General features: G+C 40.8%; 2 protein-coding genes across 3 annotated transcripts; both read left to right on the plus strand.

Moving 5' to 3' along the window:
* map3k7cl (map3k7 C-terminal like) lies at nt 1–7,890 on the plus strand. Its single transcript, XM_028421992.1, has 5 exons — nt 1–415; nt 932–1,013; nt 3,104–3,162; nt 4,180–4,295; nt 7,101–7,890. The coding sequence occupies exons 2-5, from the start codon at nt 938–940 to the stop codon at nt 7,279–7,281; spliced, it is 432 nt and encodes a 143-aa protein (XP_028277793.1). The 5' UTR covers nt 1–415; nt 932–937; the 3' UTR covers nt 7,282–7,890.
* A 755-nt stretch (nt 7,891–8,645) lies between these two features.
* On the plus strand, nt 8,646–14,051 carry bach1b (BTB and CNC homology 1, basic leucine zipper transcription factor 1 b). 2 transcript variants are annotated; one of them, XM_028421962.1, is made up of 6 exons: nt 8,646–8,833; nt 8,929–9,179; nt 9,640–11,106; nt 11,779–11,985; nt 12,065–12,196; nt 13,461–14,051. In XM_028421962.1, exons 2-6 carry the CDS (start codon nt 8,931–8,933, stop codon nt 13,461–13,463), a joined length of 2,058 nt encoding a protein of 685 aa, XP_028277763.1. In that variant the 5' UTR covers nt 8,646–8,833; nt 8,929–8,930; the 3' UTR covers nt 13,464–14,051. The 2 variants fall into 2 exon arrangements, with proteins under 2 accessions (XP_028277763.1, XP_028277761.1); XM_028421960.1 differs by having other exon boundaries at nt 8,648–8,833; nt 12,065–14,051.
* Nucleotides 14,052–14,514: the final 463 nt, after the last annotated feature.

Consider the following 14,514-nt stretch of genomic DNA (forward strand, 5'->3'; position numbering starts at 1 on the left):
GCTGCCCACAGGGGGACAGCGGACGGCATTCCTCCACTGCCTGCTGCGCCCTGTGTTGCTCTTCGCCGCGTGGCTGCAGTCCGTGGATAACATGTGCGAACCCCACACAAAACCCGAGCTGCAGGACTCCTTCAGACTGACATCAGTGTATGTAGTGGGACGCCTTGATTATATGGTGGGAAACTTTACAGACTTTGGATCTTGTTAGAGTCTCCAGGCAGCAGAAGCGGAGGTCAGCGCTCGGAGAGATAGCTGTGCCATCTTTGTGGGGATTTGCGCAAAAAGCGCAGCGGCTGAGACGCGACCGGACTTTGGTTTGACGAGAAACCGACAAAAATCAGCACTGCAGACACAGACTACTGCCTGATATAAAACTTCACGGATTTTTTTCTGGGTCGGGTTCGCTCTGCTTCAGGTACAGATGAGTGCCATTCAGCCGTCCATCCTAATGCTTTGTGCCAAGACTTTTCTTACTGCTGTCATAATTTGATGCATCACATTGATTATACAAAATCTAAATCTGACCTTTTTTCCAGCAGTGTTGTGGAATGTTGTGTGAGGCGCAGAGTTTAACGGGGTTAAAGCAGGCAATATATCCCTGATATAAAAAGCCTGCACCTTCACTGGGGGTGGGGGCTGAGGTGCAATGTGCAATGTGCAGACCTCAGAGTCAGTCTGTCAAAGCTCCCTAATTATTTAATCCCACAGCAACTCTTAAAAGTATGATGAAACAGTGTGTATTTATAAGGCTTTATAGGGCTGGTATCATCACACACTCTATGAATGGCTCTGCAGGCTTTCATTGCTCAACACTACACCTGCTGAGTTCAATGTTCAGTCTGCCCTGCTGCTTACAGTAGATTGGAACCTAATACATTTAAGAGAGTGTTAATTTATCTCTGCTGACACTTTTTCTTTTTCTGTCTTTAAGGGATAAATGATCACCTCAACCAGAAGAGTGTCTCCTGATAAATCTGAAGTTAGAATTGCCTTCAGTCTCAATGACACATCAGGTACACAAATACGCATCTGTGCATACTTAACTGGCCACAAACACCTGTGTCCCTGTAGCTCAAAATGGCACTAGTAAGTTATTTTGGGTTTAGCTACACCTATTACTCGACTGATCATTTAACAGCAGATGAAGGCCAGCCTCTTGCTGCATTTCCAGTATGTGTGGAACATGTGCACTGCATTCTTCCCATCAAAACAGAGCGGGGCACAAACAATCTGCCCCGAGCGGCACCCCTGCACGTTCACACCCTGTCACTATAACTGTGCTCATTCTTCTACACCGTGCCCAAGACAGGTGCTCCCTCTATTTCTGTAGGAGTGTAGCATATTAAAAAACCCACCACACTATAGTGTGTGCAGCTGTGCATACAAAACACTTCTTATTGTTCTGTCATTTAATCTGAAAACATGATACGCACAATTACTCTTGTTGCTTTCTATTACACACACACTCATACACATACACTGTGATACCTATAGTTGTAGGTGTTGTCTGTCAGGATGTTTTACTGCAGTGGGGCCAGGCACTGGGACAGCAGCTGCAGCTATGTAATGGTAGAGTCAGGTTTCCCCTCTAATACTAACAGTGTCCTGCTGCCTGATTCACTGTTCAACTTTTAGAACACTGGCCTATATTTATAAGCAGTTAACACTTCCAGTCCTGCTCCACCCACCTCTGCCCCCATCTTTCTCTTAAGAAGTCAGATGAAGTCAGAGCAGCACACTCTGATAGATAGAGATTCACTGCACTCCACTATGCTTCCATGCCCCCCTCCCCCTTCATAATATCCTTGACCTCAAGGATGTTCATGCCCCCCCCTTAATTTTAGTCATAGCTTTAAATGCTGTTCTGGCACAATCATGCCCCCCCCCCCCCCCCAATTGTGGATATTCCACAGGACGGTCATGTTGTTGTGTTGTTGTCTCTTTGAACTCATGTTTCTTAGTGGGGGAGCTGAGCACTGTACTCTGACTGGAGATCATCCTTTAGGCCCCTCATGACTTCATGCCTGGCATAGTTATAACCCCACACTGTGTCAATCCAAAGCATGAAAACTGTATTTATTCCACATCATAATTGCCCCCATGTCTGTAGGCTGGCCCACTAATACTCCTGCTTTTAGAAGGTTGCATCATCCCAGGATTCTCCACATGTGTTCCACCAGTCCAGGGGGACATTACTATCGAGACAGAGGCTGGTGCAGACAACCTGTCTGTTTCTGTCTGTCTGGCTGCCTGTCTGTCTAGAACCCTCTCTGTCTATACATCTGGTCCGTCTATGTTTTCTGTGTTTGTGTCTGCCACATTGCTGTAGTTGTCCCTTATCCATGTTCTACTGTTTGGCAGGAGAACACAGCTCATGTATAGGAGCACCACTGTCTTCTGTTGTTGTGGCATAAGAGGCTCCTATAGTGTCACTTTGGGTCATTTAATGAAGAAAGCACTGAAACAACAGCTTGTAGGACATGGCTGCACAACAAGTTATAAAATGTAATTCCACAAGTATAAAGACATGATTTCTTCTTTAACAAATTTACCTGAGTAGAATTCCAAGAGTTAAAACTCATACATGATAAATCACATTAAAAAAATGTATGTGTTTTAATTGGGAATGACTAATATTATATTTAATTTCTGCTAATATTCGATCCTTTTTTGCAGATTGCCGATGCTGATATTCACATATTTCTTCAACATAATTGCAGGGAACATCAAGCCTTTTCTAAAGTAAAATTAAGTTATTACATTTAGTGGTTACGCTTGTGACAGTGGGTATTAGTCAGTGCCAACTTATCTGCAGATATCTCTATGTTATTAGCGAATGGCTGACATTTCATTTTAATATCTGTTGATAGTGATGACTCACTGATAATATCACACACCCCAAGTTTTTAATAATGAGACTACTTTTTAAACTACTTTTTATTAACCTTCATCTGCTGCAGTGGAATTTGTTTTTTGTCTCCTGCTTTAACTTCTTAAAAGGCATTTTTCCAAGATGCACTCAGTGCCTCACACCCTAATTCAATAGTAGTTGAACTTTTACTCTATATACTTTCTTTTTAATTCTTGTGTTCTTTTTCATTAGATGTAAAAGATGTGGAGGACCTCTCACAGACTTTCCCTGATCTTGAACAGCGATTACAGGTACACTGTGTATGCTGCATCCTGCTTCATTAAACACTGGCAATGGGAGCTATGACTTTTAAGTCATGTGTTGATGATTTTTTTTTTAAATCCATGTATTTTATGTGATTAACTTACAGGGATGCACCAATCCAAATTTTGCACCTCCAAAGTTGAGCTGCTTGATGTAGAACTTGTTACAAACAAAAAAATGTTGTTTTGTGAATATTAGGACCAGTATAACTAATATCAAATCAGTGTGTCTGTGTGCCAATTTTTCTCAGTGAACTAATTAAAACCATGTTAAAAATAAACATCATCTCACAATAGTCTCTGGTTAATTAATACAATAAGTAAAACTGTGTATGTAAGGAACTGATTTGCTTTAAAGCTCCATTGTTTTCAGGGTGGTATAGTTAAGCCACTGGAGAAGCCTGGCTTTAGTTAATCAAGCCCGTAAACCGATGTTTTCACTCTGTGAGCTCGCTCTGCTGGTACTGTTGTCATTGAATTATCCTTCAACGACAGCCACTGCCAGGGTCACATAAACCACATGCTGGTTTAGGGTATCAGATGAGGACAGTTGTAGCGAGCCAGTGGATGATAGCTTCCAAATACTGCTGTACATTACATACAAAGGAGGATAACAAGTTTCCATTTATTCAAGTTTTAAACTCATTTACACAGTTTGGAGCACAAATCACCAGAGTACACACTGATTGCAGATTGCTAGTGACCCTGACATGCCACCTGATCAGGTGTCAGCTCTCTTGCTGCCAAGCTTTCAGCTATGTGAAATAAAACATTTATAGTCTTAAGTTAATGTCTTACTTGCTGTTCTCAAGAGTTGAGTTGCAAATGTCTGATTCCATCTCAGTTTTGAAGAATATGAATTTAAAGAATTAGTCAGAGTTAGCTAGGCTTTGAAAAAAACAAGGCTGTAACCTGTGTCATGCAATATGTCTACTTGTTGTTTGGCTCATTAGCTTTAAAACCATCACATTACATGCCTATCATTTATTCCTTGACTCTTTGCAGCCAGTGCCTCCTTGTGTGTCTCTGAGAGAGAGTGTTCAGGTGTACAAGGAGCACTGCAGGATGGCGAGAGAGTTCCACCAGGTCAAACATGACATCGCCGTTCTCGAGGACCACAAGTAAGACTGTTAAAGAATTTTTTATATATTGTTTATGCATGAAAGAAAGAACCTGCATGAGCATTTGACTCTAGTCCAGAGCATGTACATACTTTTACTTTAATAAAATGTATTATTTTTAAAAACCAGAAGCACCTAGATTTTCTCTTGTTGTTGTTATTTTACTCCATGTGGTCTCTAAAAATTGAGGTGCACACTTAAGGCAAGCACTTCTCAGCTCAAGTTGAATCTACGTGTCCCTGTATAATCTGTCTAATAAGATATAACATGCTGCATGTTATCTGTTGTCAAAATGTGTATTTAAAAAAATGATTGTTGAAAAATATCCACTAGATGGCGCATTCTAATAGCATTTATAAAGCACTTAGAACATAATCTACTGAGAACATTGCCTTTTTGGTTATTGCAGGTAATCAAGTAATCATGAATTCAATCTTAACACCACAAATTAACCCAACTAACTGTTTTTATTGATGACAACCATCACACACATATGACGGTCTCTCTGCATGTACATAAGCCTGGCTGTATGCCACACATGCACACACAGTGCACACTGTCCCTTGTGTCCTCAGCAGCTGTGGGTAGTCTTAACAGTGGGATTTTCAAGGACCTTTTTTTACTGTTACCCCACCACTATACCTACAGTACACACACACACAGGCACAAAACACAGAAGCTACACTACTCTGCAGCTCTTAAATAAAGAACAGAAGGCAGACTCTGTTGGGATGAGTTAGCCTTGAATCTAGATAAGAACATGATGAGTCAGGCTGATAGAAAATCCCGACAGTTGTGCCAAGATCAAAGTTATTTACAGTAAACTTAAACTACTCAAGTGAAGGCAGCACTACAAAATGTGCTTTTATGAAAAACCAAATCCACTAATTTGGATACTTTATATTAATACTGAATATGTTTACATGGAATAGTGATTTGTTTTATATTTGCTGTTTAACTGAGATGAATTGTGAAAGGTCTGTTACTTCCCACATGTGGTAGATTGCACACATAAAAACATTGAGACAGTGAAGTGTTGCAAGGATAACTACAGAATAAATCTGGAGAGTTTTCCTGGAAGTTACTGCTGCCTTTACACACTGTAGAATTCATTGTTCAATTCTTACACGATCGGTTATAAATATAATGTCCCATGTTAACCTTTTAGTGCTACCATCATGGCACATTACACAAGATGTAGCCACAGTTGTGAAAGAGTTGTTAAAACATGACAAACAGGTTATGTGTTTATTTTGGCATACTGAGTACTGCTCAGTATCTTTGAGCAACATGTATTTGGTTGTATGAACTTTACTGCACAGGAACAAGAAATGTTTATTTCATCATTTATGTCACTTTAAGTCATATACAGTCATCCATTCCCTTATCTGTGTATGTGCCCATACATACATATACATGTTTCAGCTTGCCTGTATATGTGGCATAAACATTTAGCTGAAAAGTAATGCATATGTATGTGTCAGCATAAATAATGTTACATTTTGGTGGTGAACTGCTGGTCAAAGCTTTACTAAAAATTGGAACTGAAAACACTTGTGTCTCGCAATGTCTCACAGTTAATCCAATCCAATTCTTCTTGGTTGCCAAAAGCAATAAATAAACTCAGAGGGAATTACCAGTTGTACAAGGAAACATGTAAAAGCTGAAAATAGATTGTGGCTGTACACACACACAAATACACACACACAGACATCAGACATCACATTTTCCACTTGTGTTTTTCTCACTTGAGATTCAGGAAATGAATCATCTGAATCTGGTTTCCAGTGTAATCCATGAACAATGATCAAATAAGGAAGTATCTGCAAGAAAATGTAAATTAATACACTTTTATATGGGCTCAAAGTTCATACAGAATATATATATATATTTATTTATATATTTGTGATGTTAGGTACAGGTAAAAGTCATGTCATACATTCTTATATGTAATCAAAGAAAAGAAGTAATTTTGTTTTTGGTCGTTGCTGCTGTTCTGTGAGTTGGAGCATGCCAGCTGTAATACAACACTGACATTCACATAGTCTCTGGCCATTACACATTGTACACATGTACAGCACGTATGCTTGCAATCCTTTTCAAAGTCCAAAGGCTGGTTGCTGTTTGCCCCATGCAGTCAGGGCAGGTTCAGGTAGATTTAAAACCCTGAAAGGGGGAATGGTTTGGGTTATGTCATGTTGCGTGTGGTGTCATGCACCCCTTGCACAGACCATAAGTATTTCTGCAACTGTGTAACAAAAACTGACATTTCGGATGTTTTCTCAAGAAAAAAAAGGAAGGACTTTGTGACAAGAAATGCAACTCTATGATGACTGTGAAAAACTGTTTGTTTGGACACAAAAATATACAGACCAGACTTCCTCTCACGATCATCTAAATTAAAAGGTCAGTTTGTCTTATAACAATTTAAAGCTGCAGCTGTGCAGTAGAAGCCATTTTATACCCACGTCAGTACCATAACAACAAAGGACTAGAAATGAATTAGAAATTAGATGTCACACTGCACGCTGTGAAGTTTGGTCAAATTCTCAGTTGTAAACACGCAGACTGTAATTTAGTATATAACATTTTGCAATACTAAACTGTATATGTGAAAATGTCTTTTCAATCTCAGTCCTTCCTATGACTTTGTATTGTTTTCATTGTTATTTTGGTTTTGTATACACATCTGAATGTGTTGTGGGTGAGCCTGTGCTGTGACACTCTCAGGAACTGGAAAGGAAAAATTAAAAGAAGCAAGAAAAAGCAAATAAGTGGATGCTTTTATCTCACCCTTTTATTTAGGCGTCAGTTGCTGGCAGAGCTTGTGGAGGATGAGAAGGTTGCCATGGAGATTGCCCGTCTTGAGGATGAGTTTCGACGTCTAACGGAGGAGAACCGCACCTTGGTGACGGTCCACAATGAGCGCGCTCAGCAGCTGGAGAGGCTCTGCCTGAACAATCGAACGAGGCAAGACTCTTCGTGACCTCAGACCTCCACAGAACCTGAGACCATCTGACTTCTGCCTGACACCAAGCCAGGAACCGGAGATAAAAGCCTCAGCTGGTGCTAACTCTACACAACTCTGTGTGAATCAGCTAATTACACAGAGACATGCTGTGTTTATCCATGTCTGAGTACTTCAGCCACAGACATACAGTTAAAACTACCAAGCTATGATACAGTGCACCTTTTCTGTGCACTGTTTTGCTATTATGTGATCTTGCAGAGCTCTCCTGGTTGCTATTATAAAACCTGTATTCACATTATGTCAGCTGTGTTAATGTGAGCAGATCTGTCTCAGGTCCTGTGGGGACTCCACTCTTTTACCTGATGTCTGTTGAGGGAGCCAAAGGTGGTACGACGTGGTCCAAATGTTGCATTTTAAGGAGTGTTTAACTTCCTCTCCCTCAGCATGCAGATGACTGTTGTCAGGGAATTTTCACAGTATCTGCTGTGACACAACACTGTTGACAACTTGTTGTAAAAATTTTTTTGAGGTAGTGTAGTGCGTACCTACAGAACAGGGAAGTATACAACAAGATAAACTCCTGCTTACTTTTGTCCTTGTCTAATAAATTTTATTTTAACACCAGCGTTAGTTCCAGAGTTTCATTTCTTCCAATCAGTGCTCTTTGTTGTTGTATCCAGCGCTGCCAGACTTACATGGAAAAAGGAACTAGATTGTTTTGCTTTTTAATGACAGGATTAGTTCATTCTGGAATTATGAAACAATCCCCTGATTGGTCAGTTTGACTCCGATGTGTTTCCCACTTCCTCCAAATCATGTGACATTCATAACGGTGTCTTGTGGGGGTGATCATTGTACTCTTATTTTACAATACAGTAAAGTACAGTAAAGGTGTCCTTTCACAGATGTGATTACTAGGATTTATGTTAGTATTAATTTGGCCCAGGATTGTTCCTTAAAAGTATTTAGCAGGTTCCAATAACAACTCCTGATGGTAGACATAACATAATGTTTTTAGTTCTATCTTACACACACACACACACAATTCACTGCCTGCAATTAGTTGAGTAAATCCGGAGGATTTTGAATCTGAAGACACAGACAATATCCCATTTAAACACAAGGTTTACATTCCCAGGCCTTCGCCTTAATCCCTGAATTGTGTTCAGGGTAAATCTATCAAGGGATTTTCTGGGAAAAGCCTGTTTAAGTTTAACCAGACACATCCAAGGGTGGGATTGGTATGGACGGGAAAACTGCTTGCTCACCCTTTATCAGCAGGAGTGCATGAGTCAGCACTGCTCTGTTACACCCTCAGTTGTTGCAACACACACACACACACACACACTCTCTTTCTCTCTCTCTCTCTCTTCTGTGTCTCTCTCCCTCCCACATACACACACACAGGCCATATGACTGAGTCAAGCTCAGTTTTTAGTTTGTAGTCAAGTTGAGATAAGTCTTTCTGGGAAGTGCAGCCTGCTTAGACAGCATTCCATTTAGAAACAACCATGTGTGCTCAGCTTTCCTTAACATCCTAAGAACGTTCAAAAGTCAGCTTTGAAAGGTAGGAATGATTTTGTTGTTGCTTTTATTTTATAAATTTATCATGGCAGAATAGTATTGTGTATAGTTATGTGTGTGTGTTTTGTGTACACACAGAGATGTCCCTGATGGTCATGTCTATCCCCCGGTCATCTGTGTTTACATTTGAGTCTAAAGTGCATTCCTCCCATGTGCTGCTCCGCCTGGACGAGCAGCGTCGCCGGGACACGCTGTGCGACGTTACAGTGGTGGTGGAGGGTCAGAGTTTCAGAGCCCACCGCTCAGTTCTCGCTTCCTGTAGCGAGTACTTCACACAGAGGATCTCTTCCCTCACTGACAATGGGACAGTCGTCACCCTGCCAGAAGAGGTGAGCAGTCACCCTGAGGATGCCACAAAGGCAGAAGCTGTGCTGCCCAGCAGCAGCGGTCTGAAAGTGAAGTGAGAGAAGTGACTAAAAGGCTTTATTTCCTCAATAAGTGTTGATGTTGCATAGGCTGGGGATTTTTGAAGTTATCTTCAAAACACACACTATAGCTTAACAACATGCCTGTCAGTACTGATGTCAGAATAGAACAGATTAAAAAGTAGATTACATTTGTATGCTTTCAATCTGTGAAATGCTCTAATGCTTATATTTTCATGATTTTTCACATGTGAACTTGAAAACAGCAGAAGCATTGAAGCAATTTACTGAGCCAGTGTAATCCTAATCTATTCATTAGTTCCTAAAACATTTACAGCAGGTCTGTTTTCACATCTGACCAAACATAACATATGATGAACTAATATGGGAAGTGCTCATTGGTGTTGTGTATCCTCTGTTACAGGTGACAGTTGCAGGGTTTGAACCCCTGCTGAAGTTTGCTTACACATCCAAACTCCTCTTTGGAAAACACGATGTCTTAGACATACAAAACTCAGCCTCCATTCTAGGTTTCAGAGACCTAGATGAATCATGCTTTGAATTTCTCCTTCCTAAATTCTTATCAAGCAGCAAAGGTTCTGCCCCTTTTCTTAGAAAGACCTGTTGTAAGACAAAATGCAAGAGGCGGTTATCAAAGGAAAACCGTGGCACAGACTCCGAAGATGTTTTGTTGGATGACAAAGAAGCAAAACCAGTTGCTGACTCACCATCTCACCAGGAAGTGGTTTGGGACTGTAACAAATCAGTGAACAACAATAAAATAGGAAGTCTGAGCGGCGCAGACACTCTTGTACCTTTAGCTAAAGGGACAAAGGACTATTTCATGCAGTGTCCAAAGTATCGCAAGTTCCAGCTGGCTTGTGGGAAGGAAAGTTGTGTCACAGAGAAAAGTCTGACCAATCCAGTAATGGGTGGTGATTGTGTCCTCAAGTGCTTGCCTTGCTCCAGTAGTGCAAAAAGTGTGAATGAAACTGAGGTTGAATTTCCTGCAAATTCAAACTCAAGTGCCTGCACTCAGAAAAAAGGATGGCCTGATGAACCATTGAAACCTGAACTACATGACATGAAAACAAAGAATTGCATGGAAAGAGTGAAGAAAGACAAGGAAAGGGAAGGAAGACTGGATAATGAGAGTGATAAGATGGAGGACGAGATGGAGCATATCACTGGAATCAGACCCTCTGACATATCCAATGTCTCTTCAGGGCCAAGCACAGTACTGGGTGAGAGGTCACCAGGGTTAATATTGCACCATTGCCCTCTGAGGGCCTTAAACAAGGTTCCTGCCATCTGTAGGTCATTGCGGCATGAGAGGTTTGTTATTGACATGGAACAAGGTGAAAAAGCAAGGGACTCTGGTGGACTGAAGTCAGCTGACATTCAACTAGAGGCAGAGGATCAAGTAGGAGCTGAGGGAAGAGTGGAAGATACCGTCTGGCCAAAAAAAGAGAAAGGAGGCCAAAGGGGCAAATTGGACATGACAGCCCTGCCCGTACATGACAATGAAAGAAGCTCAGTGGAGAAGGAAGTGGCTGAGCACCTGGCCCATCGTTTGGGGTCAGATATGACCTCCTCACAACTGAACTTCCAGGACCCAGAGGAGGGAAGTTCTGCTGACGCAGCAAACGCTTGGACGCCACACACCTCTGAGTGGCTGAACCTTCAAAACCAATTCGGCTCTACAAGAAACAGCTGTCCTTTCTTCCAAGATCTGGACCAAAGCAAATGTTTATGGAAAGGAACAGGGCTTTCTGAGTGTGAGGGCGCCTCTCAGTCAGGTGTATCATCCCTAAACTCAGGGGAGGATGGGGACTCGGAGACAGAGACAGAAGGAGACAGCGAGTCGTATACAAGAGAAAAAGCCAAGCAGGTGAGCATGAGTCTCTGAAATCTCACCCAACCTGGACGTTACTTTCCTCTGTTTGCTTTACGTAAGAGTTTTAGGTACACTGTATCAAACACAAGTGAGCGTTTGCTTTCAGATACCAGAAAATAGAGAACAGAATCCCAAGTTAAACATTCACCCTGTAGTGATGAAGTGTGTGTTTGCACATGTGTGCGTTGTGACCATGTGTCCTGCTAATTGGTTCAGAGTCCAGTTTGGCTGAAATTCACAACTCGGCCTGTTGAGTAAGTAATGACTACAGGGAGAGATTTCTCATGTGTCTGTCCAAGCTTGGGTTAGACAGAAAGTACAAACAGTGTGTGTGTGTGCAGGCACAACTACAGCCCTACCCAGGGAAAGCATTTGTTTTATTAAACACTACAAGATTTATACTGCTCCAATAAACAGGCGAGTGTACATTTCCTGTCACACATCAGAAGCAGCTGGTCTTTAGAGTTAACAATTAACAGCTCAGTAAAATATAACTGTCTGAACTCCATACTCACTTTGACTCTGCTCACTTTATTCTTCATGTACACTCAAACATTTTTTGATGTCTACAGTTTTTTCAGTATTACTAAACAAACATAGGATCCACCTTTATTGTTACTTCTGTGCTGTTTGTGTGAACATCATTTCCTCTTGGGGATTCCTCAGATGCAGTTGCCATTCACTGTAGACTGGATAGTGGATCTGAGTCGAAATGACTTCCAGCAGCTGCTCAAACAACAGGTCTTTACACGTGAACAGCTGGACTTTGTGCATGATATGAGACGGCGCAGCAAAAACCGCCTTGCAGCTCAGCGTTGCCGCAAAAGGAAACTAGACTGCATATATAATCTGCAGTGTGAAATCGACAAGCTGGTAAGATTTGTTTTTTTTTTCTTTTTTTCTGGTTAAAGTTGTGTCAGATTGTGTGTAATAATGTGTGTGCACTTCACAGAAAACAGAGCGTGAGAAACTGATGCTGGAGAAGAGCCAGCTCAGTCAGCTGAAGCTGAAAACGTGTCACACTGTCTCCTCCTTATGTCAGAGGGTCTGCAACGAAGCAAACCTGAAGCCAGAGCAGCTGCAGGTGTTAGCCAAATACACTTCTCCAGACTGCCCCCTGTCCTCCATATTTCCTCATATAGAGTCACTTCCTTCACAGTCGCTACTCCAGTCCCAGGCTTTGCATTTGGGCCTTAATAATTATTTGACATCTAAGGAGGCTCCGTCCAGCTCCAGCAGGGACACAGTCACAGGGAAGCATTCTGTGTAGATATACACACTTTACTGCCACAAAACCCACAGATTTGTGCCTAGAGGTATGATCTTTACCTTAGTGCATTGGCTGCAATATAATGCAACGATGAGGGTGCAACAATCAATGGATCTTTAATTAACACAGTTTACTTTGTGATCAGAATGATTCATTTTACACTTGGACGGAAAAATCACATTAAGACTTTAAAGACTCTGTTTAAAAAAAGAAATTGTTCTTAAAGACATAAAGTTTGTTTTTATACGGTTTGATATTCTCAGGTGTTAAAAGAAAAATGTAGCACACGTTACCTCTTGCAGCCAGTGTTGTTTCTGCCCTCTCACATCGCAACAAAACCACAAAACTCAACAGAAGACTTGACACAGTGTACCATGTTTACCTTTGGTTGATATGTCTGCCTTTTGTTGTTTTTTTTCTGGCTGTCATTGTGGTTGCCTCTCTTCAGCTGACCACAGTGACACAGCTCCTTTAAGTTGCACACACATGCACTGCTCAGGACTTATGTCTCAAAATGTTTGATCAAAGCACAGGTTCAGGAGGAAAACTGCCTCAGTGTGTTAAAAAACCATCGAACACAGCATAATATATCACTCAGGTGCTGGACTTCATACTTTAATTATATGGAAATATGTGTTTGTTACTAACTACCTGATTATCACTTATCTAAATTACTGCCAGGAGTCAAGTTGACACAGTACAAGCAGTTCATATTTTGCCTCATTTTCTATCAACACATTTCTGTCTGTTTGCTTGATGCAGTTTTTAAGTTGCTTTTTTGTACACCTGTAAATACTTGACACTCTGCTCTGAAACTACTCCTGTGATCTTTTTTGTATATATACATTCATTTATTTATAGATTATTCCACTCATAATAATACGTAATTCAGGTTAAAATACTCTTTAAATGATTTGTGTAAAATATAAAAGGAATGAACAGAAAAAACAAAAAATACATTGATTGTCTGAGGAAATGTTGTGTAACTGTGCTGTATTTTGTATGATGTCAAGTGGCCCTTGAGGGTGTTAAGATGTCTGGTGATGTTTAATGACAAAAGAATGTTTTGTTCTTCCAGTGAGCTGACTGCAGACTGCACCTCCAGCCAAAGTAATCCATCATACTGGTGCTTAATGCCCTCTAGTGGCAGTACGAGGGCAGGTTGTACACATAATACATAATATTGTCCTTAAATTGCTCTCCCCCCCTCCAACCTCTAATTTTTTTTAAATGTGCAAAAGTAATCAACAAATTTGCAAACAAAAATACAGCATAAAATGTTCAAAATAATGAAATGTGTTTTTCATCTTCTGCTTAAATTACTAGCACAAGGCAGTGTTACAGTGAAACCATCAGTAATGTTAATGAGATGTAAAATCTGTCACTGGGTGATGAATAGAGGAGCGAGCAAGGTCTTCACAGGACCCATCTTTCAACCTGAACAGATATATAAATGATTTAATACTGCACTTCATCTTTCATGTGTCTCCCTCCTGAATCTGAATCTCACATATAATCTCACCTCTACACTTTTTTTACTGTGCTCTCTAAGTTTGTTTTCACTCTCCCACTTTTCTTCCCCCAGAGCTGCGATTAGCAAAGTTTAATATTTCATTTTGTCTTCTATATTTGTTTGTCTGGAAGATTAAAAAAACACTGAGGCCATTAATCACAGTAATGTTTGACATTCTCACAGGTCATGACTGCACATATTAATATGAGGGAATTAAAAGAACGATCCGGAGGGCACAGAGGTCAAGTAGGTCAACTCGACCTAATAGATTGTGTGGGAACTAAGACCTGATGACTGCTGAGAGCTCAAAGATGAGAAAATCACCCTAATGCAGGAGGTCTTTGGCCTGGGAAAGAATGTGCCATCACTTTTTTGTGCATCACTTTAATAACACCTTATCTAACAATCAAATTTTGGAAATCAGTGCAAAATTAACTCCTCTCATCATCTACCTTTAAGTCAACATATTGCCTGCAGTGTGTCCAATTTGACAACAGATGGCACCACAGGAACAGCTCTGAGAACAGAGGACAAGGACACTTGATCAAATCAAATCCAGTCTCTTTTATCATTGAAGTACTTGTGGCAGAATTATATAACTTGATTCTGCTGTTCTCCA

This window comes from Parambassis ranga, chromosome 14 (genome assembly GCF_900634625.1).
Source record: "Parambassis ranga chromosome 14, fParRan2.1, whole genome shotgun sequence".
NCBI lineage: Eukaryota > Metazoa > Chordata > Actinopteri > Ambassidae > Parambassis > Parambassis ranga.